The sequence below is a fragment of the Schistocerca piceifrons genome, chromosome 6 (genome assembly GCF_021461385.2).
Source record: "Schistocerca piceifrons isolate TAMUIC-IGC-003096 chromosome 6, iqSchPice1.1, whole genome shotgun sequence".
Lineage (NCBI taxonomy): Eukaryota > Metazoa > Arthropoda > Insecta > Orthoptera > Acrididae > Schistocerca > Schistocerca piceifrons.
In genome coordinates, this window is record NC_060143.1 from 395,979,211 (window position 1) to 396,004,049 (window position 24,839).

Below are 24,839 nucleotides of genomic sequence, written 5' to 3' on the forward strand. Positions count from 1 at the left end.
ACGCAAGATTATTAGAGAAGTAATTACGTGGCAGCACTTAAAACCCAAATTAGGGTTTTAACGACTGTATAGTGGAATGGATACCAAAATTTGTTCTATATATTTTCAACGCAGATGTGCGGGATGCTTCGCAATGTTTCATTGATAGTACAAGGTCAAGGTTTAAGGTTATGGAATTGCTGAGAGTCCCTGGGGACTATATGACCAAATATGCAAAGAACTATTGCCACTAACCACAGCAGATTCTTCGATGCATTGATATCAGTGTTGGAAGCTACCAAAGAAGCAAAAATGAGGAGAATGACAACAGGACCAATATGAATATGGATCTGGGATGTATTAGTTTTACTTAGGGTAGGTAATGAAACAAGCTTTAACTTTAACTAGAATTTCCTGGAAGTTTACTTTCTTGGTGTTATGGTACACGCAGGTTGAAAACTACTGAATGTAGAAGACTGAAAGTTTTTGTACTGTCTTAAAACATTCTTAACTAAAGGAGGAATATTCTTACGACTTAGACACTTTTTTAAAGAAAAACTATGAGTTAATTACTGAGACTTTCGTACACGTATTTTAAAAAAAATTTCAGCCATAATATATGACAGCAGAATCTCTTTAAAAGTCTATTTTAAATGCAATACTGTAAAGAACTTCCAGAAAAATAATCAAGCTTCTATTCTGTTTTTATTTCGAGAAATGTACATAAATAGTTAACTTGCTTTATTTCACTTACAATACAGCATACAATACAGAAAAAAGTGTAAGATCAAAAGCTGTGGTTCTTACAGCAAATTGTTCTCAAAAGATATTTTAAATTATGATAAGAATTGCATGGGCTAGCAACTCATATTCTTTGATCTCCACTACTCAGGACACTGACAAATGTTTCAAGGTTTTCATTTGTTTCATGAATCTGTCCTTTTCAAGATTTACCCTTATGTTTATGAATCATGTCCCTTAAGTAGACAAACTTGCCAAATACACACACCGCTATTATTCAGCGTGATCTAGGGAAATAAAAGAAAGGTCAAGATTAGATATCTGCTTGATTGTAATATGAGGACTATGTTTTAGTGTGACCACGTAATAGGTAACATCATTATCATAATAGGACAACTAAATACATTTACAAATAAAACTTTTATTCGAAAAGAAATACAGAGTGTCATCGAATAAGAATATTTATATATAAAATGCAATTGTGTATATTAAAAAACTTACAGAAAAAGTTATTCAGTTTCCTAGTGATTAAACACACAACATAATGTACAGCATGTTTTTGATCAACCCTTCAGCGTTTGCTATGATAATATTTTCAAACACTTATTTAGACCATGGAAACAACCGCAGACCCGTTGGACACCTGGAACACTACCAGCTGAGCGTTCCAGGCAGGTACTTGTCTACGAGGCTCTGATAGTACGGCTTGAGCGCGTCTATGTCTGGCGTCTCGTCGCTCTTCGTGTACAGATCGTACTTGCTGCAACAGACGACAAAGAAAAGTTGCTTAGTGAACACGGAGCATTGCCTACCACATAGTATCAGTCATTCATTCAAGCATGGCAAGAATTATTATGCTTAAATTCAAGTATTACTTTCTTGGATGGAACGCTGAAGAGGTTTTTTTCTCATTAAATGTCTGGATATCTGCTTGAATTTCGAAATGAAATGTCAGTACAAAGAGGACAATCCGTCCTACGTTAAACATCACATTTTTAACAATAATTGAGGTGGACAGGGCTCATTCGAGAAAATTTTTCACACAAGTAACACGTCATTTAACGTCACATCCCCCCAGCCCTCTCCTCCCCCTGCCAGTGTCATCTGAAGAAATCTAAATGAAATGATGGTGGAAATGGGTTGTTTTTTCCTTTGAACTAAGTATTACATTTACAATCCTGTATAATGCAAGTACATTTCTTAATATTTTTCCAGTGCTAAATACTATACTAGGAAACAATACATTTTCATTTAAGGTAATTCCTTTGAATGCTTCTAGTGAAAGCGGAATGAACTGTAGCAGTGATGTAGCTGTGTTATATGTTTCACTGAGTGTGAAGAATGAATAAATGAAATTCCTTTTCCTAGTTTAATAGTGGGCCCTGTCCACCTCAATTATTGTTAATAAATGTGATGTTTAAAGTAGGACGGATTGTCCTCTTCGTTAGACGAAGTGCTTGACGAATAGCACACTGAGGACACCTTATTGGGAGAAGGGAGATGTTATTGTGAAATTCATTAATGTATCTATAGAATAACTTACTCAAGATAATGCTACTTCAGTGCACAGAACACAGTATGGCGAATGAATTACGTGCAGGTCAGGAAGCGAAGTAATATAAAATTTAGTACGTGACATCACATTAATCAGTCGAAAACTGTTATCTCAAGCAATAATTTGCAGTTGTGAAAGGATTCTTATCAGAGCAAGAGCAGACACATGTTACTTACTTGAACACCTTAACCCACTTGAGGGTTTCCATATCCTCCTCGTTGCAGAGGTGCATGTATTCCCCGTTGGTGTACCACGGGTAGAAGGAGTGGAAGCGTATGATTCTGTGCGCTATTTCTGGCAGCTTGGAGCCGTTATGCCTGAGAGCATGGTAAAGGTACTCGTCATGGCCCCACGACATCAGCACGTTGTTCAGTCCACAGTGTGGTTTGTACATGCCGTACTTGGTGCTGTAAAAGACAACAAATGATAAGCAGATCAGATTGTGCTCAAAAGACAAGTTCACTGAAGATTTTAAGGTTTTCGTTGGTTTCTCTGGAAACAAAAAAAAAAAAACACATTTCTTAAATTACTCGGTAACTATGAACGTAAAATGACTCAACATTGAGGTTACGCAGTTTTACACTGCAGTGAACGATGAAACACCTGAATGTTTTCGCTATTCATGAGACCTTGTTATTCAGATCATGTACCTATCAGATAAATAATTCTAGAAAATTTAGCACATCTTTTTTCAATGACATATGCTTGAGGAGCACATGTCAGTCCGACATGTAGCATAGACCTTCATCAAAACGAATTCTGGAAATTGTGCATAAGAAACGTCTGCTATGAATAGGTCACATTTCATTGATGCACGGTACCCACTCGAGTAGAAGCTTCACCAATATGCGCCACTCAGGTCTGAGTATACAATACTCTATCTGATTGTGCTTTATATTCCAGCAACAGTCTAGTTTGCGAGCTAATCTACTTCAACAGATGGTCAGACAAATTAAATATGTTTTTCACTTGCTTTCGAAGAGAATCCTTTCATTGAAACGAACTTATTATTTTGTAATCCGGATGATTCCATATCTAATTTCTGTTCTTACACAGATATGAGACGTGCACTTGTGTTGTAATATTAGTAATGTGATCACACATTAACAGGATGATTAAATGGTTGAAATGGCTGTGAGCACTATGGGCTTAACATCTGAGGTCATCAGTCCCCTAGAACGTAGAACTACTTAAACCTAACTAACCTAAGGACATCACACACATCCATGCCCGAGGCACGATTCGAACCTGCGACCGAAGCGGTCGCGGGGTTTCAGACTGAAGCGCCTAGAACCGCTCGGCCACACCAGCCGGCCAACAGGATAATTCAGCTGCCCCAAACTACAATAAATTTCCTACAGAAACGTCCTGTTCAGTTTTCCCATTAGGTTAATAGTTTGTGTGTAACGAGCGAGAGAATATGAAAACCTTGTGCGTGGTTTTTTAAGGCGTTGCTGGTTGCATAAAACCCATAGTTAGGGCCAGCTGACTCTTACTTTATATAGTCAAGGGTGTGTCCTACTTGCGATAGTCATGACACTCATTTCAGTGTTCACACAAACATTTTTTCGTTATTTGTGATGTACACGTTAGTACACACACATACAGAAGTGTTTAACCCACGTATTTACACAGATGTGTACATTGGTAGTGCCGGCCGGAGTGGCCGTGCGGTTCTAGGCGCTACGGTCTGGAACCGAGCGACCGCTACGGTCGCAGGTTCGAATCCTGCCTCGGGCATAGACGTGTGTGATGTCCTTAGGTTAGTTAGATTTAATTAGTTCTAAGTTCTAGGCGACTGATGACCTCAGAAGTTAAGTCGCATAGTGCTCAGAGCCATTTGAACCATTTTTTAACATTGCTGGTGACAGCCTTGATGCTCATTTTGTGGGAATATTTCCCGTAAGTTCCAATGCCTCTTTACAAAAGGAGGCTGTGAAGACGGGAAAATCGCACGTCTCGTGAAATAATAACACCCCAAGCAAATCCATGAACACTGTTGGAGCGGTAGGTGTAATGCATATTTGTTTATCGAGGAGGCCATTAACCTTAACAGCTCTATGGCTCATAAAATTTTATGAGCGTGTAGGTTCTGAAAGCCATCAGAAATATAAATGTTATTCTCGAATGCTTATAGCAGGAAGAATTTTGGCATTCCCTCGTTTTTGGCGTTATTCAAGACCGACGAAAATTGCAGACTATTAGATTAATTGGCTAAAAACTTCAAGCCATGTAATCAAAAGAAAGTGTGTTCCTATAGTGAAATTGTGCAGGCCGCCAGCGGAGAGAAGACATGTCGATCCACTTCTGCTGTATGGCATCGTTGTTACGAAACCTGGTATGCGAAACTCCAAGTTCTGCTGTAAACCTACACATAGGTTGCATGTGCCATTTTCAGATGCTGTAATCTTAAATACCCAGCATGAGTGCCACACTTCGCCAACCTGTCAACGCGACATTCACCTAGTAATGGTATGCACTAAATCATAGCAGGAAGAGTCCATCCACTAGGAATTTGACGGAAGATAATTATTAATAGAAATGCAATATTAGAGTTCGTGAATATTTTGTAATGGAGAGGTGTTGTATTATTTTAAATACTTCCGCCCCATGAACGAAAAGTTTACTTTGGTGCGGAGAACTGTGCGTTTCAATGATCCAGTGTGCGGAGCTATGGTCCTGGTAGGGTAAACCAGATCAGACAAAGAAGACGCTTCCTTTTTGGGAGTCAATGGGCGGCAACCAGATGGGCCTTTAGCTAAGTCTGACATTGCTTCCACTTACTTGAGTCAAATTTACTCTGTTTTTTTTCTTTCGGACTCTCTGCGCCACTTCATGTTTCCTTTCGGTATAAGGTTCCGAGGGCAACCCAATAACGGTTATTCTACGAATTAACGTATCCACTTACCTGGGACCTTGATACGTCCGAAAAGAAATTCGTCCGTAAAGATCCTATTAAAAATACATTCACAAAATCACAGTCTTTTTACAGGATCAAAAAGTTTAAATTCTTGCACTGCGGTTGTTTTACATGGGTGTAGCCATCTGAACTGATTTCCTAGGAGACCTTTCCAGAGCATGCGAAATGTTACCCGGAGTTTGTTTTGTTTGCACTGTACGTCATTGTACATGCTTTCCGTCAAGAAAACTTCACGTTTCACGAAATTTTTTCATCGTTCGATGAATCATACTCCGATTAGGAACTTGAACATCAGGAAATTCCTTTTGAAATAATCTCCTTAATTCAGCGCGCTGATTCTATACGCGCGTGTGTGTGTGTGTGTGTGTGTGTATGTGTGTGTATCATACACCATTACTCTCTAGCGAATAGAATACTTGTATTTCATCATTCCACTTGAAACAGTTTCACACAATACATCGTATTGTCCTCTAACAAATACGTACTACCCGCGGAAGATTTCTGTACAAAGAAATGCCTCGCAGCGGAGGGGGAATATACTTCCCCCCCCCCCCCCCCCCAGCACTGCCGCCGGCTATCCTGTAGCAGTCATTACAGAAAGCATAAAGAATTTGAAAGGTACGAAAAGTCTAAAAAGATTGCCTGATGTTATACAGTAGAGCGGCATCTGAGCATGTAGTGAAGCGGCTGTTTTGATAGACAAAAAATGGGAAGATAAATGTGCTATTTGCGCTAGTAAACGAAAGGATCATCACAGTGAGACTGAAATTTGATATAGAACATCTAAGAGTTATACGATCCTACGCTCCAGAAGAAGTATAGAAGGAAGAAACAGATCTGTACTATGGAGACTTGCAGTAACATATGGGTAAAATAAACGATTGTCATGTCATCTTGGTGGGAGCTCTGAATGTGAAATAGGTAAAGAACCCAAACACCAGTTGATCGGCAGCAATGGAAAAGATACCATTAACAACAATGGAATAAAACTGAGAGAATTTGTTGCCTTTAATGTACCGAAAGTAACCAATATACTTTTTTTAAAAGAAACATGTATAAATACAAACGGTCTACACGAACACAAAATCCAGCTACAAGGGTGATGGAGACACAAGTAGTCAGGGGGATAATCGTGAGAGTTGACCAGTATCTTGTTAAATCAAAGAACCTGGTATGAGGAAGATGAAATATACAGAACAAGAGGAAAAATGAAAGGGACCCAAACTTTTTAAGTACATCTACACCAAATAAAGAGTTTAAGGAAATGTGTATATATATCATTGCAGGCTAAACAACTCTCCAAAAATTTTTTTCAAGTGATTAAAAATACCATAATACGGATCGCTAAACAAGAAATCTGGTGAAAAACCGAAAACGAATCGAAAAACGGGACTTAAGATTTGGAACGAAGAATTAGAACAAGTCATTTAAAGCATGCAGCCAGTTCTTACAGAAACAGACTGAGAAAGCTAAGAAAAATATAATGAAATCAGAAATGACGTCTAAAATGTAGTAGATCGTCATGGGATACGTTTGTTGCAACACTGATACTTGCAACTTATCACCAAAAACAATTTTTGTAGAGTTTATTACGTGCTGAAATAAATGGGACTGTTAGCTGTTATTTATTTATTCCAAGGAAATTCGATTTCCTTGCAGCTGTATTTTTTATTTTATTTTGATGTACAGTCGATCTCAAGACAACTTTGTTTCATCTGCAGGTACCTAGTCAACGTGATCCACATATGTGACATCTACGTTTCATTCAATTTATACCTAGAGATATTAGTTGGGTATTCATCAATTAACATGCATACATTCATGTAAAACGCCACATAGTAGTCAAATACAATAATTAGAAAAAATAACACAAGGTATATTTATGCAAAATATTGCAGGTTGTATAAAATACTGCTAACGGGATATCCAAGTGTCAACCTGTCTCCATTAATGTGAACGACATACTTGTAACGTGGGTCCTTGCCGTCCGGGTTGTCGACGAAGCTGGTGTCCCTGTAGACGATGGAGTCGGCCCAGGCGCAGCCCACTGGGAAAGTATCGCCTACGACTGCCCACTGAGGCTCATCATAGAACGCCATGAACTGAAACAAAAGAAACACTTTAGTTTTCCAGAAGACGAACCGGAAATCCTAGTTACCGAGGTCCTGCTCAAGCGAGGATCAATGTAGTGTTAACCAGTCCTGCTCCAAAGCTCCCAGACCTCCGTGTTCACCAATCCTGCTCTAAAGCCCTCAGACCACAGTACAAAAAAATTTTAAATCGTATCTCACAATTTTTAATCCTACATCTTTTTAGAAGAATATATTGATTGCTCTCCGTCAGTTGCAAGATTAAAAAATTACCTCCAGTCTGGTCATGAAGCAAATGCAATAACGATAATTTTGGGCAGGCGAGATGGAACACTTGTATCAGCCTTTTCACAAGTGCCACTGCGGAGATCATAATCATCAAAGTATAAAAACTCTAAATAACAAAGAAGATTCTGTATAACAAATTGTACAATCTTGATCTTAGTCTGAACACACCATTCAGATTTGTTGATCCACATAGTATTATGCAAGTTGTTAATGCACTATTAACAAGAATTTTTTTCCTTTGCAGTTTTTACGAAACTGTTTTCCTCAGAATTCTCAGTACAGACTGACCTGCAGTAGTTTACGAGTCCCATTTTCTTCAAGAACTTTCTTTTTTCCAGTTTCTCTCCTGTTTTCTCCCATATCTCTTCTTCTTTGTTCTCCCTTATCCCTCCCCCTACACAATTAACTAATGCCTAGATCATGTATCACCTGTAGCACTCAGTAACTTAATGAAAAGCCGTTCCACAGGTCGGTTCGTGAATGGAAGTCCCCCATGTTTAATGAAAGATATCTTTCTTTATACACTAAGTCGATTTACTATGGAGGATTCGTTGTTGTTGTTGTTACGACAGTGGTCGTCTTCAGCCCTAGGACTGTTTCGATTCAGCCTTCCTTGCTAGTCTACTCTGTACAAGACTCCTCATCTCTGCATAGTGATACAAACCGACATTCATTTCAATCTGCTTACTACAGTGAAGCCTTGGTCTCAGTATACAGTCTTTACAGACCTCAGATGCTTCCATCATCAAACTGAGTACTTTGTGATATCGCTGGATGTGTGTCATCTACCAGTCCTTCTTTTAGTCAAGTTGTGGCATAAATTTCATTTCTCTCCGATTCGATCCAGCATCACTGGAGGATGACATCTTTCTAAACTGCGTTCCCTCCTCTAAGAATGGCATTGTATGTTATTTATATAAGGCTAAAAAGAGAAGGCTTTCGCTAATCTTTAATGGAATAATAAAATGTTAGCTGTTCTAAGACACAGTGGTATCAATTGCAAGGGTTGAAAGGAAATCCATTGTATCTATGGGAAGCAGGCTGGAATAATTAATACTGATAGACCGGTGCAAGAGTTTAAAATCAGGAAATGTGTTGCTCATTGCCACCATTCATATTAGTTTGTATACTGAAGATCCAATATAAGACGTGAAAGATTATATTCATATGTGAAGTTTTTTTTCCCCAGGAAATCAGAGTGATACCGTTCGATGACTCCATAGACGTGGTTGGTGAAAGTGAATAGGAACGTGAGCTGGCTGTTGGCTACAAACGCACATAAAGAAAACGTAAATTAAAATATTGGTGTGTCTGTGCAGGAGACAGACATGATGGATGGTTAAATGTTAATATTGGACTAGACACTAAAGATAAGACGTTTTAGCATTGAAAGTTGCCTCTCACAATGCTAACTTTCAGAAACGGATATTTCTATATCGCAGATATACTGAAAAATTTCTGTGGCAAGAAATCAGTGATCTCTGTACTATCAGGATATCGAACTCCAGCTGTCTGAAGGTTCCGACCGAAGAAGCATGTATTTCGTTCCTTACTTAATTATAACATGACCGCCACGAAATGTCACTAGAACGTAAAATGAGAACACTTTGCGATTCTGCTCCCACATCAGCCTATTCATAGCATACTGACGTAAAAGTCTGCGGCAGAAATAAGTAAAGAACCCTGGTCATGTGTATGATTTTATCCAAAAAAATCCATTGAAAGGAGAGCGGGCCCCTTATATCACTGGGAACTGGCCTTATGAAACGGCATGGGAGAAGTTTAATCTGCTTACGTCTTCGTGTGGGTGCGTTTCGGGTCAGAAGCGCTGCTATGGTTGAGTAATGTGTTAAGTCGCTTTGAAGACAGTGTCTGCTGATTATTCACAGATTTCGTGTTATAAATGTTTGTTGAGATTCTGACTCGCATCGCGCAGCATGGCATAATATAAACTGCAGCATTTACAGATTTTTAACGTTCATTGCCCTATATTCAAAATAGGCGTTTGTTGTTAGGTGAGACGATCAGTTTTCGAGGGATGGTACAAAACCGGGTTTACGTTAATTCACCCAAATAATAGCACTTTGAATTCATCACATCCACGTCTAATAAAATGTTTTCATTACTTTCTAATGAATGTGCTGGAGAGTTTCTTTGAAGTTGGGAAAATAGAAGACGAGGTACTGGCAGAAATAAAACTGAGAGGATGGGTCGTGAGTCGTGCTTAGGTAGCTGAGTCAGGAGAGCACTTCCTGGCGAAAGGCAGAAGCCCCGAGTTCAAGTCTCCGTCCGAAACTCAGTTTTAACCTTCGAGAAAGTTTAATATGGAATTTCTGTCGTTCATTTCTTTCCCCTGTGTTGATCTCTTATATCGCATTCTTCACGCACTCACGGTTGTGTGCTTTGTTGTAGCTCTGACTCTGCTTTAGACGAAATAATAAATACTTGAATCCAAATGTATGAGATTTATTCCTAATTCCGAGTCACTGTTTAAACATTCGATCATTTTCACGATAGTCTGTGCACTTTGCAGCCTGCATCCAGTTACCACATGCAACTTTACAGACTTTCTGCCTTCGGTAGCTATTCCCGTTTTAGAGAGCCGCTATTATAATCAGTACACACGTTTCTCAAAATCAAAATACGCTGTACGCTTCGGTCATTTCTTCACATGCTTTTCAGGTTAGAAAGTAAGTCTCTATCTGGAGAGTCAGAGAGAGCTGGTGTACTTCACTTCATGTACATCGTGACTGCTGTGTGTACTTACAATTCAGATTTGAAAATTCAGAAGGTTATATTAACAGAATGAGCCATGCATAATCACTGAACTTAACTTTCCTACAAAGTCGGCTGCTTACACGCTCGAGAAACTGGATAATGAACTTATCACAAGTTAGTGGCTTCATAGAATTTATTCAAATGTTCATTGATACCCACTACTCTTTCGTTGCACAAAGTAAGTTATGCATATCCTACAGTATGTTCTAGTCGTCTTATAATATCAATTCGTGGGTCTCAACTTTATAAAGAAGAAAGCGTTTATTGAGGACCTATCTGAGGATACGTATTTGTACGTACTGCGAATAGGTAACAAAAAGTAGGCAGATGAAAATATCGAAAAAAATGTAGATCTTAAGGCAAAAGAAATAGTACTCATGAATAGCCATGGGTGCAGAATGTTGACAGTGGTTAAGACTGAAATGAAGTGATCAAAAGTTTTTGAAATTTGTGTTATAGGAGACTGATGGATCGAATGAGTAAGGATTCAACAATTCAACAGGAAAAAGTACGTACGAGGGCGTGCTCAAAAGTAATCCCTCCTGACTTTTTAAACAAAACAAACGTTATTAACATTCTGCACCTTTGTTCTTCATGTCTACATATTAGCAGCCCTCTGCTGCTAGAACTCTCAAAACTGAAGCGTGTAACACGGCGATGTGTAACGTAACTATGTCGGCACGTGAGAAATAGCGTGCGAGTATGGAGTTGAGGAGTGGAAGAGTTCGCCCACACGTGGGGGATTCTCTCGTTCAGCATGACAATGCTGGGTCCACAAGAGTGCCGCAGCATCTGCAAGAATTCCACGCTTTGGGTTCAATGTCGCCGACTATCCTCCATACAGTCCCTATTTGGCCACATCCGATTTTCATCTGTTCCCGAAACCTGAAGAATACCTTCAAGAGCTACACATTGATAGTGATGAACCCGGCGCAATCAGAGACCAGGTTGTGCCTCCATCAACAAAGTCAGACATTCACAGTAACGGTATTCACAAAAGGATCTATCGTTGGGAGAAATGTGTTCATTGCCAGGGTGACTATGTAGAGAAATGAAGAATAAAGAAGTAGAATGTTAATGACGTTTGTTTTTTTAAAGCTTTAAGAGTATTCACATAAAAAAATTCGGAGACACTACTTTGCAGTACGTCCTCATAAGAAAGAAGACATTGCGTCTCAGAGCTAGGTAGCTTGGTTGCTTATTTGACACGAACAAAAATGGTTCAAATGGCTCTAAGCACTATGGGACTTAACATCTGAAGTCATCAGTCCCCTGGACTTAGAACTATTTAAACCTAATGCAACCTAAGGACATCACACACATTCATGCCCGAGGCAGGATTCGAACCTGCGACCGTAGCAGCAGCGCGGTTCCGGACTGAAGTGCCTAGAACCGCTCGGCCACAGCGGCCGGCGACGCGAACAATAGTTGGGATTCTCGAAGAAATTGATCTGAGGGATAGCCCTAGTTATGAGTATGCGACGTTATGTAATACTGAATGTGACTGAATACTGTAACTAAAACGAAGGTCGACAGCCGAAAAAATGTTGGCACCTGAAGCAAAAGGCAGTTTTTGTGACACATAGCGCTTGGTGCCTTGTAGGGTCGCAGTTTAAACATGTGAAGTGCAGCCGACATTACAGAGTCTCATGTGATTTAGTACAAAACACAAGTAAGCGAGGTAGACACACCTTGCCCAGGTCGTGTATGAGTCCGGTGAGCTGCAGCCACTCGCAGTCCGGGAAGTCCTCGCGGATGCGTTCGGCCGTCTGGTAGGCGTGCACGATGTTGGGCACGTCGACGTCCGGGTCACTCTCGTCCACCAGCTTGTTCAGCGTGTCGAGGGCTTCCAGCACGGGAGCACGGAACTTGTCGAACTTGCGCCACTTCTCGTGCCGACCTGAGAATAAAAAGGGGCTAAGTTCGGCTGTCCCCTTTACCTCGTGCAGTTTTTACCCTCAGATGGAGATCTGTAGCTCTGATAAAGTCTCTCTTCTAATGCAACTTAAAATAAGTGAGCAAGGATACACAATAACGAAGAAATAAGTACAATTACCTTATTACCTTACCATGAGATTTGCCAACACGGGGTGTCCCTAGTGCTAATACGTTACGTCAAAAATTCGCTGGAACTTACAAGTGAATGAAGTTATCGAGGCTATAAGAGGTAGATATAACGTGCCATTGTCCCCTAGCAAAGCATAGTAACCGCTTTAGTACGACGAAGCACAGGGTGACGCAAAATAGGTGTGGAAGAGCAATTTCATACTGTGGTTTAAGTATATGCCGAAACGGTTCCATTGTGGTACTATTGTGTTGTACTCTGGGAGCTGTATAGCTATCTCAACGACGTCTCGTTTCACGTATCAGAAGAGAGGCACTGACATTGCAACATCATTTGTTGATCGTACAAAATTCTGGACATACCGTTGCCGGTGAGACACGCATTGAACACCACACTCGTCCAAGAACAGTACCATCGCGGAATGATTACTTCTCGGTGAAATTACAGTACAGAACTGAAGTTAAAATTTAAGCATCCTCTCGTACAGAGCCTGTGTGATGTTCTGAATGTTTTTAACGCGTTTCTGAGGTGTTTCGAAAAGACCAGATCCGAATATGAAGGGACAGTCAGCAGGGCGACCAGCCTCAGTTGTAACACTGGAGAATATGGAACGGTGGGAACCTTGTACAACGAGGCGACCACTACGCGACAAGACACTCTGCACAGCGATTCAGGATGTCACGACGGTCTCTCCAGAGAATAATGAAAGAGAAACTTAACCATTTCCCCCTCACAAAATTCAGTGATGCCAAACTTTGGAGGTTACGTATGTGGAGCGTCGATATTCTTTTGTAAACGGGATGACTGAGGCCTTTGAAAATAGAACATTCGATACGGATCAGATGTGATAGGTGATGAGGCACACTTCCATCTCCATAGGAACGGCAACAAACAGAACTGGCTCCACGAGGCTACTGTATCTCTAACGCTCAAGCTGCTGCTCCATCTCAACAACAAAAAGTAAATGTGTGGAGCGCAATCAGTGCGCAAGCTATTACGTGCCAATTTTTATGGAGAGAGCTCTCCACGCGGACAAATACAAAAGGTACTGATACGCGGATTTGTACCGGCTGCGAGACGCGGCCGAATGGCCCGAAACATCTGGTTCATGCTGGATGGAACATGTCCACACCGTGCAAAGCCTTCGATTTCTTTCAGGAGACCTTCAGAGATCCGATCGTCGTCCTGACCACTTTACCATTCACTAAAAATCGTGTGGAACGGTCTCCTTATGGTCCCGATCTCAACCCGTGGGATTATTTCAAAGATACAACATTCCATTGCGTTGGTATTACAATTTCCAGAGAGGTCTGTGCAGTCTAAAATAACGCTTTTCAAAATGTCGGAATTCAGTTCAGGGCTTTATATAATGAATACTGCAGAAGGAAAGCACTTTGAAACCTTCTGTATTAAATTTCAGTTTGTCTTCCATAGCATAATATTCTGTCACCCCATAATGTTTTGTAGTCGTCAAAAATTTTACAAAATCTCCTGGCAGATTAAAACCGTGTGCCGGACCGAGAATCGAACTCGGGACCTTTGCCTTTCGCGGGCAAGTGCTCTGCGAAGTTTGGAAGGTAGGAGACGAAGTACTGACGGAATTAAAGCTGTGAGGAGTGGGCGTGAGTCGTGCTTGGGTAGCTCAGTTGGTAGAGCACTTGCCCGTGAAAGGCAAAGGTCCCGAGTTCGAGTCTCGGTCCGGCACATAGTTTTAATCTGCCAGGAAGTTTCATATCAGCGCACACTCCGCTGTAGAGTGAAAATTTCATTCTAAAAATGTTATAGCCCCTATTTTCTGCCACCCGTTTTTAGGTACTTGTGTTGTGAGAGACGCTCGAATACTTACTCTTGACGAAGTCCACGGTCTGGTGCGTGTGCATGGCGAGGTAGAGCTTGCGCACTCGCTCCTTGACTGGGTCATTCTCGTCGATGGTGTAGTCGCGGAACTGCGAGACCGGCTTCCCTGCGTATAGGGGCTCCGGCCTGAGCAATTCCGAAGGGTCGAGCAGAGGCTGCGGCTGTGGGCATACGAAAACCAGGGTTACCGTAGCCGCAACAATCCAACACATACATCACCTGGCGATTACTTCTTGGGGAGCAAATGGTTCAAATGGCTCTGAGCAATATGGGACTTAACAGCTGAGGTCATCAGTCCCCTATAACTTATAACTACTTAAACCGAACTAACCTAAGGACATCACAAACATCCACGCCCGGGGCAGGATTAGAATTTCCGACCGTAGCGGTCGCGCCGTTCCAGACTGTTGCGCCTAGAACTACTGGGCCACATCGGCCAGCTCTTGGGGAGCAATTGATCCTCTTATGCACTGAGTGCAAGATACGACGCACGTACAGCAAATACATAACATTAAATTAAAACAATAATTTAATAAACATGATTTTTTAATTTACCATGTCTTTAAATCGGAGGAAAAAGTGTAAAATAATTTCTTCAAGCCCCATATACAGGGTGGTCCATTGACAGTGACTGGGCCAAATATCTCACGAAATAAGCATCAAACGAAAAAACTACAAAGAACGAAACTTGACTAGCTTGAAGGGGGAAACCAGATGGCGCTATGGTTGGCTCGCTAGATGGATCTGCCATAGGTCAAACGGATATCAGCTACGTTCTTTTTAAATAGGAACCCCCCCCCCCCTTTTTATTACATATTCGTGTAGTACGTAAAGAAGTATGAATGTTTTAGTTGGATCACTTTTTTCGTTTTTGATAGATGGCGCTGTAATAGTCACAAACGTATAAGTACGTGGTATCACGTAACATTCCGCCAGTGCGGACGGTATTTGCTTCGTGATACATTACCCATGTTGAAATGGATCGTTTACCAATTGCGGAAAAGGTCGATATCGTGTTGATGTATGGCTATTGTGATCAAAATGCCCAACGGGCGTATGCTGTGTATGCTGCTCGATATCCTGGACGACATCGTCCAAGTGTCCGGACCGTTCGCCATATAGTTGCGTTGTTTAAGGAAACAGGAAGCGTTCAGCCACATGTGATACGTCAACCACGACCTGCAACAAGTGATGATGCCCAAGTAGGTATTTTAGCTGCTCTCGGGGCTAATCCGCACATCAGTAGCAGACAAATTGCGCGACAATCGGGAATCTCAAAAAAGTCGGTGTTGAGAATGCTACATCAACATCGATTGCACTGTACCATATTTTTATGCACCAGGAATTGCATGGCAACTACTTTGAACGTCGTGTACAGTTCTTCCACTGGGACAAGAGAAATTACGGGACGATGAAAGATTTTTTGCATGCGTTCTATTTAGCGACGAAGCGTCATTCACCAACAGTGGTAACGTAAACTGGCATAATATGCACTATTGGGCAACAAAAATCCACGATGGCTGCGACAAGTGGAACATCAGCGACCTTGGCGTGTTAATGTATGGTGCGGCATTATGGGAGGAAGGATAATTGGCCCCCATCTTAACGGTGGCACTCTAAATGGTGCAATGTATGCCGATTTCCTAAGTAATGTTCCATCGACTTTACTACAAGATGTTTCACTGCATGACAGAATGGCGATGTACTTCCAACATGATGGATGTCCGGCACATAGCTTGCGTGCGGTTGAAGCGGTATTGAACAGCATATTTCATGACAGGTGGATTGGTCGTCGAAGCACCATACCATGGCCCGCACGTTCACCGGATCTGACGTCCCCGGATTTCTTTCTGTGGGGAAAGTTGAAGGATGTTTGCATCGTGATCCACCGACAACGCCTGAAAACATGCGTCATCGCATTGTCAATGCATATGCGAACATTACGGAAGGCGAACTACTCGCTGTTGAGAGGAATGTCGTTACAGGTATTGCCAAATGCATTGAGGTTGACGGACATCATTTTGAGCATTTATTGCATTAATGTGGTATTTACAGGTAATCACGCCGTAACAGTATGCGTTCTCAGAAATGAAAAGTTCACAAAGGTACATGTATCACATTGGAAGAACCGAAATAAAATGTTCAAACGTACCTACGTTCTGTACTTTAATTTAAAAAACCTATCTGTTACCAACTGTTCGTCTCAAATTGTGAACCATACGTTTGTGACTTACAGCGCCATTTATCCCAAAGCGAAAAAAGTGGTCCAGCTAAAATATTCATATTTCTTTACGTACTACACGAATATGTAATAAAAAGTGGGAGTTCCTCTTTAAAGAAACGCAGTTCGTATCCGTTTGACCTATGGCAGCGCCATCTAGAGGGCCAACCATAGCGCCATCTGGTTTCCCCCTTCAAGCTAGACAAGTTTCGTTCTTTGTAGTTTTTTCGTTTGACGCTTATTTCGTGAGATATTTGGCCCGGTCACCATCAATGGACCACACTGTAGATTCCTATCCCCACACAGATGGCCCGAAAAATTTTTTATTGTCAATTTTTAATAGCAATGAAAATACTCCCCATGAAGAAAAGCGGAAACGCCGCACCAAGAACCGAATGGGAATGAAATCTGTAGATCTGATGTACACATGCAGATCCACAAATCACTACAGTTTCAGAAAAAATGGATTATTTATTCAAGGGAAAGATTTATCTGGAGACGCCGCGGATAGCGGTGAGATAGCAACCTGACTGTTACCCACCATACAACGTGACAGCTACGAGTGATGGTCTGGGATGCCATTTCTTTTCATAGCAGGACCCCTTTGGTTGTCGTCCGTGTCACTCTTGTAGTACAGCGGTACGTCGACGATATCGTACGTCCCGTTTTGTTGCTCTTCATGGTAAGCCTTTCTGGTCTTACATTTCAGCAAAATAGTGCCCACACACGCTGCGAGAGTTTCTACTGCTTCTCTTTGTGCTTGCCAAACCCTACCTTGGCCAGAAAAGTCGCTCGATCACTTCCCAATCGAGGAAGTTTGGAGCATTACGGACGAAGCGCTCTAACCAGCTTGGGATTTTGAAGTGGCAATTGGTCAGAATTTGGCACGATAACGGTCTGAGGACATCCAACAATTCTATCAATAATGCCAAGCCGAACAACTGCTTGCATAATAGCCAGAGGTAGAGCAACGTTTCAATGACTTCCTGAATTTGTGAAACTTTTCCTCTTCAATAAATCATTCAATTTTTCTGAAATTGTAATCATTTCTTCGTCTGTACATGTACATGACATCTACGGATATCCTTCCCATTCAGATAATTCGTTCGTATTGCGTCTTTTTATTATCTTCGAGCGTACTTACAAGATTTTAAAGAAAAACGCGGGGTGCATACAATACACAACAATAATGAGGTGGACTATTCATGCATCAGTTACGTACTGGATGCGCCACACGCTTTTTCTTTTCGTTTTTATAGCTATTACAAATGAAATGTCGTGTGATTAGGGCCTCCCGTCAGGTACACCGCTCGCCAGGTGCAAGTCTTTCGATTTGACGCCACTTCGGCGACTTGCGCTTCGATGGGGATGAAATGATGATGATAAGGACAACACAACACCCAGTACGTGAGGGGAGAAAATCCCCGACCAGGCGGGAATCGAATACGGGTCCTTAGGATTGACATTCTGTCGCAATGACCATTCACCTACCGGGGGCGGACGCTATTACAAATGCATTCAAGTTTTCCGGATTCCTTTGTGTGAGGTTAGAAATCTGTATGGGGCTGGGAGAAACATTTTGTTCTTGTAGTCCGATTTCAAAACGCAGTATATTAAAAATTCATTTTAGCTAAATCATTATTTTCTGCTTTTTAGTCTTGTTTATCTGAAAATTTTGAATCGATATCTAAAATTTTGATTAGAGTACAACAGAGACATTTGATACATTTCAGATTTATTTCATTTCTCTTCACCATACCCTACGTATATCTGGTGAGAAGACCCTGAAGTAAAAAACTGGATTAGAGCTCACACAGAGGTTTACCGCAAACGTTCTTCTCACAAATCATTTGCGATTGGAACAGACAACAGTCAAAAAGCAAGTTAATATTGCATTCTCATTCAGATCTGAGTTTTGTTTAAAATTTCAAGCGACTGTCTCTTGGTGAAAGTAGTTTAAAACCAGCTGCAAAATTTTTACCCAATAGGCACACAGAGAAATAAACAATATCTCTTCTTGTCCCCTCCCTTCTTTCAGGTGAGCCGTGTCTGTACACTAGCATACCGCCTCAAAAGCTTTCCGATTCTTCTAATGCGGATTAGTAGGAAAAACAGTACTGTAATGTACGAGTACAGCATTAGTAGTGTGCTACTAGATACACATCGGTTAAATATCTCGACATAATGCAAAGCGATATGAAACGGAAGGACGGTAGTAGGGAAGACGAATCGTTGTCCAGTTTCCTGAGAGATTTTTTGGAAAGTGCGGCTCACCTATAAACGAGACCTCGTATAGAACACTAGTTCGACACACTGCGTACTGCTCGAGCATTCGGGATTCCAACGAGGTCTGACTGAAGAGAGATACAGCTGCATTAAGAGGTGTGCTGCTAGATTTATTTCTGGTATGTTCATCAACATAGCAGTACCGTATTAAGCAGATGATTTGTGAACTCAAATGGATATGACTGGGAGATTTACGCGAAACGCTATTAAGAAAATTTTGAGAACCGACATTTGAACTAACTTCAGGAAAATTCTACTCCCGCCAATGTGCATTTCGCGTTAGGACCATGAAAATAAGAGAAATTAGGGCTTGTACGGAGGCCTGAAGTTTTTGCCTCTCGCCATTTGCCACTGGAGCACAAAAGGAAAAGTTAGGTAGCGAGCCGGCCGCTGTGGCCGAGCGGTTCTAGGCGCTTCAGTCCAAAACCACGCTGCTGCTACAGTCGCAGGTTCGAATCCTGGCTTGGGCATGGATGTGTGTGATGTCCTTAGGTTAGTTAGGTTTAAGTAGTTCTATGTCTAGGGGACTGATGTCCTCAGATGTTAAGTCCCATAGTGCTTCGAGCTATTTGAACCACTTCTTTGGTAGCGGTACAAGGTAACCTCCGACATGCACCAGACGATGGCTTTCGGAGTACGTACGTAGATGTAGATGTAAACGTATCCGCACAACACGAATGTCAGCTGAGATGTCAGGTGTCAGCAACCTTTTCCACAGCTACTCCTGACTCTACCCATAGACGGACAAGAATGCGAGTAGGAATTGCATTCAGTTCTTAGCATAAAATTTAAAGGCATTCTCTAAGAAGACAGATTAAGATCAGCTGCAAAATTTTTACCGAACAGACAGACAAGAAAGCGACGTAACAAAAACGTGGCAGAAAAAGACATTCATTCATGCAAGGCGTTATCTGCAGTAAGTTTGGATAACTTACTGACGAAAATTTTTTTGCTAACTGTTAAGTCAATAATCAGTGTAAAAGTTTTCTGTTTTTTATTTCAGGAACGATCTACGGCAACCACCGATGGCTTGTACAGATGTGTCCATAGTTCAAATAGAAAGAAGTATAACAGGTAAGCAAGCCTGAAAAAAGTACAAGATTCCAACATTACTAACTTGTCTACATCTAAATCTACATGATTACTCTCCAAGTCACATTTCAGTGCATGGCAGAGGAGTCATAGAAGCATTTTCAGACTGTTTGTCGACCGTTCCACTTTCGAGTAGCGCTTCAGAAAAATGAAGTAATTGACGTGAGATTTCCCTTATTTTATTACAGTGGTCATTTCTGCCTATGTTGGCAAGGGTCAACAAAATATTTTCACATCTAGAGGAGAATCTTGTTGACTGAAATTGTGTGAAAAGAGCTCGCCCCAACGAAAAATGCCTTTGCTCTAATGACTGCCACCCCCAACTAGCGTATCACATCCATGACACTATCTCCCCTAGTTCGTGGTGATACAAAACGAACTACCTTTCTATGAACTTTTTGGGTGTCCTCCGTCAACCTTCTCTGTTAACGATACCGTTCCGCCCAACAGGACTCCAGAAGAGGACTGACAACTGTACTGTCGCCTGTCTCTTCAGTAAATTTGTTGCGTCTTCCAAGAGTTTTGCGAACAAAACGTTATTTTTGGGTCTTCTTTCCCACTATGTTTTCTATGTGATGCTTCCAGGTTCATTTGTTCGTAATTGTAAACACCACGTATGTAGCTGAAAACAATTAAATTTTTGTCATTTATTATGTAACTGAAATTTAACTGTCACGTGAATCGTTTGTAGATCAGGAACAGCAAAGGACCTGTGCTGCTTTATAGGGGAACCCCAGATATAACTTCTGTTTACTGGATGACTTCCCGTTATCTACTTCGAACTGTGAGCTTTCTGACAGGATATCAGGAATCCAGTCGCACAACTGAAGCGACAGTCTACAGACATGGAATTCGATTACAACTCTCTTATGAGGAACGTACCAAAAGCCTTCTGAAAATCTGCAAAGATGGAATCAGCCTGAGACTGTCCGTCGAGCATTTACTACTTATTCACTATCACTAACTTCCCTACCGGAACTTTCCACGTACTTTGGGACCAATGTATTTTGTTTGGAGTAGGTAGTTAAGAGAAATCTTTATAATGTGATCATTTTATGTATGCTCTATTATTCTGACTCGATGTTTGACAGCTACAGAGAATTAACGATAGCTCCGTATCCATCGGTTGCGTGAAAAATGGTACATAACCTGTGAGTCCTTTCAGGACTATCCGCACATCGTTTTATTTTCCGTTAACTGTATCAGCATATTCATTAAGTCCTCATATGGCTGCGAACTAATCTCGTGCTCTCAGTCAAAATTATGATCCGCAGATTTTCGATTGTGCTGGTGCTAGAATTACTTATTAAAGCGTACGTTAAATTTGTTTTTATGGGTGTTCGTGCTACGTACTGAAATACTTACATGCATCCGTTTTTTTCTGCATGGAATGTCAAGATGTATCTGCTTTGGATGAATAACTATGGCAATTACTTTTGAAGAGCAGTGTTCACCTGAATTTGTGTTATAACGAACATTCGAACATTACTATACATATTATGGGTGAGAAGATGTAGTACCTGGCCCTAAATGAAACCTGCTGCTGTGAAACAGTACAAAGGGAGCTACGAAGAAGGGTGGACTGACTACACGCAGCATACAGGTAATGTCTACAGGCAGGAAAGATACTAACATGGTGTGACGCTAGGTTGTGTAGTCTTCAGGAACTAGCTGATCGTCTACGCTGATTCCAAGGTCATATTACTGTTAGAAGTGTATAAAATACTTAGTTGTAAACATGCTGAGACAAGAAATAACGAATTAAAAACACTGCATACAATGCGAAACGAACCCCGACGCTTATGCATTTTGCGACTTCAGTGGAGGTACGAACAGTCAGTAGATAACGAGAAAATAAATAGGGTGAGAATGAAAATATGTGAAAACTGATTGTACAGGCAGAAAGAGGAATTTACTTATCAAGGTGAAGGAAGTGTGTTACTATCATAACTGCGAACGGCACACACCTGTCAGATGGTTCAAATGGCTCTGAGCACTATGGGACTTAACATCTGAGGTCATCAGTCCCCTAGAACTTAGAACTAGTTAAACCTAACCGACCTAAGGACATCACACACATCCATGCCCGAGGCAGGATTCGAACCTGCGACCGTAGCGGTCGCGCGGTTTCGGACTGAAGCGCCTAGAACCGCTCGGCCGCTCCGGCCGGCACGCAGCTGTCGAGGTGGAGCAAACAGAAGATGATTCTACAAGAAATTACATCTGTCCATCTTTGCCGTAGATGATAATATGCTGATATATAGCGTAAACCAGTCAAATACGACAGGATAAGTCCTACAGAGAAATGAAGTTTATTACATCAAATTCAGCAGAGATCTGCTTTCGAAATGATCACCATTATTAGGAAAATTGGAAATTTATTTACTGTAGTTATTGGTTATCGATACGACCTGTCCCATCTAACTACCAAAAAATCTATTTTTATGTTACAAGAAACTAATTATCACATTACTTAATTAGTTTGATTGGCAAACATGAATAATCTGGAACCATTCACTTTACGTTATCAACATAATTCATCTTTATACTTGAATGTAATGTGGCTATACAACATTTTCAGTTTGCTATCGAAGTTAATATACACTAGGTATCAATAATATTTGTCACAATAAAAAATAATCCTTATTGTTGGTTCAGTGAACTTTACAAAAAGTGGTGAATTTAATTGATTTCGTCTTGTATCGCAGCTATCATTTTTTTTCAACGGTGACAAATAAATTCGTCGAAGAATTTACATATCATGTATCTTCAATTAAGCATTCCTGTCTCTAGAGAAATTTATGTATGAGTACCACGTTGTCTCAGACGAGCATGATTGAGAATCACGTATTATTTTGATGAAATTCATCTCTCCAAAGTCAGCTATTTATTATTTATCTCCATATATCATCCAAATGACGTTAAATAAATAAAAAATTGTTTCTTCCTACTCAGTTTTCATCTACATTTAACCTCATAAGAGTTAAAGATGATCGCCACTTTCTAATTCCTAAATGTTTGGTGTATTTAAGAATGGTGTTTGAGTCGTAAACCTGCAGAATTAAAGACAAATGTCGTCTCTAGCTACTTGACACATTAGTATCTGTCAACCCAATTTGACTGCGCAGGCAGATAGTCTAATCCCTGATTTAACTAAAGCGAATCATGTGTGTCCCGTAACATATTTTTTTGGAGGAACGGGTAGGGGAAAAAGTTTAGTTACACTATTCAAAAATTTATTTTATAAGTTGTTAGTAAGTATTTCTTCACCATAAATAGAGATGCTAACATCAATGCCTCAGTTTTCTTCCTGCTTACGTAACTGAAGTTTAGGGTACAGGTTTTAATACGTATCTTATCATTTTATATTTTCAGTGTTCCACAATAACTGCAGTTTTTTATAGACAGCCTACACGAAAAGGTGCAGTCTATATTTAGCTAGCAGTTTTTACAATTTTTATGTGTTCTTAGGCATTGAGTCTTACACAAGATCAAGCGTTGATAGAGGAAGTTATTGAGTAGGTGAGTCACTTTGGATTCTGGTTTTCCTCGAATACAGAACGAGAGGCATTTTGGGTAACTTCGTCCATAGAGTTTAATTATCTTCTTATGTCACTATTAGTTATTTGCGGAACTCATTTCGCATAATTTTTTTGCTTGACAATACTGTTATTCTATTACCGAGCACTATTACTGAGCCCTTTAGTATCCGACAGTACTAACATTAAAGTGCATCCTCATCAAAATGTTTTCTACCGTCGTTACCACTGGTGCAAACATCAAGATTCTATTGTTAGATTCATAGCTTCCGAATATACTACGTTTACACAGCATTAAGCTTCGAAAGGCCTACAACAATATCTTCCCTAAAGTAACTCCACTCAAGAGGTAAAATTTACGGAATCTTGAAAATTTCCGCTTCAGAATTGTAACAATATGTCGTTACAAATTATTGAGGAGAATTCTTTCTCCTCCAGCTCTTTTGTGTGTTGAACTAGATACTGCAAAATAGTTTAGCAGACAGCTATATATTTATAAATAACATTGTTAAGACAGTAAATTAACGCAATATACGGAAAATACGGAATCATTTATAAGACGTAAATGTCGTACTGAGCCGATTTAATAAATTTCTGAAAAGGAAGGAAACAAGATGCGTGATTGCATGTTTTGTCGATGGCAAAGTCATTAGCTGCGAAGCACAAGCAAGCACTGGCCATTGCTGGGACAACAATAGCGTTCGGTCTTTTTGAAGGGACCGTCCGAGAATGGACCTGAGTTGTCGAGTTGAAACCCACGCGAATACCCAGCGGACAGTGTACTGTATCACACATCTGCCCGTGAGAGTTCCGGTGCTCAGTAAATGCGCTGTGTACTCACCAGGGGCACTGCGGTGGCCATGTTGCTGAAGAGCGAGACTGCAGACAGCCGTTGACGATCAGTAGCTGCGTCTGTGGCGCTAGGACGAGTCGCAGGGGCTCCACTATTTATTCGGTGTAATTATCGTTTAGTTTCGCCAAGGTCACGACACCCGACAATAGCGAATGTCATGTGAGATTGCGTCAGAAACGTTTTTCGCCGTCTCTTGACCCCACAGTGTGCAAAAGTGCTGTCTATACTTACTGATAAGGCTACGAAGCCTATTAAAGTAGTTAGCAGTACTGCCGGCTAATGAAGAAAATAAAAGCGAACGCAGTATCGAAACAGCTGTGTGATTACATTGAAGAGTTTCTAAAAACAGAACAAGTATCAACGGAGAGAAATCTACGGACGTAATAGTAACTTGGGGTACCTCAGGGTGGTATTATAGGACCATTACATTTCACATTACATATAAATAACCTGGTGGATTACGATGAAAATCCCAGGAGGCATTTCGCAAGTGATGCTTTGGATACAACTGCGTCGCAACGCTGGAACATAGTAACGAAATGCAGGAAGATCTCCAGAGCATCGACAAATTGACA

General features: G+C 40.9%; 1 protein-coding gene and 1 non-coding gene across 3 annotated transcripts; one reads left to right on the plus strand and one right to left on the minus strand.

Annotated features, from left to right (window-relative positions):
* Positions 1 to 665: 665 nt before the first annotated feature.
* On the minus strand, positions 666 to 24,409 carry LOC124802422 (inositol oxygenase-like). Of its 2 annotated transcripts, XR_007017118.1 has the most exons (7): positions 24,253 to 24,409; positions 14,263 to 14,434; positions 12,043 to 12,251; positions 7,161 to 7,297; positions 2,452 to 2,682; positions 1,222 to 1,480; positions 666 to 1,007 (listed from the first exon to the last, which is right to left on the minus strand). XR_007017118.1 is itself a non-coding variant. In XM_047263190.1 (6 exons), exons 1-6 carry the CDS (start codon positions 24,271 to 24,273, stop codon positions 1,372 to 1,374), a joined length of 879 nt encoding a protein of 292 aa, XP_047119146.1. In that variant the 5' UTR covers positions 24,274 to 24,409; the 3' UTR covers positions 1,122 to 1,371. The 2 variants fall into 2 exon arrangements, 1 of the variants encoding a protein (XP_047119146.1); XM_047263190.1 differs by lacking the exon at positions 666 to 1,007 and having other exon boundaries at positions 1,122 to 1,480.
* Trnas-uga lies at positions 14,047 to 14,121 on the plus strand. Its single transcript has one exon. It is a non-coding gene; the product is annotated as a tRNA-Ser (tRNA).
* Positions 24,410 to 24,839: the final 430 nt, after the last annotated feature.

Excerpts from the sequence above, each read along its gene's own strand:
- LOC124802422 (XM_047263190.1), bottom strand. The coding sequence starts at position 24,273 with ATGGCCACCGCAGTGCCCCTG. Across the intron at positions 12,252-14,262 it reads GACCGTGGACTTCGTCAAGA|GTCGGCACGAGAAGTGGCGC; the intron begins GTAAGTATTCGA and ends TTTTATTCTCAG. Across the intron at positions 2,683-7,160 it reads GGCAAGGACCCACGTTACAA|CACCAAGTACGGCATGTACA; the intron begins GTATGTCGTTCA and ends TGTCTTTTACAG.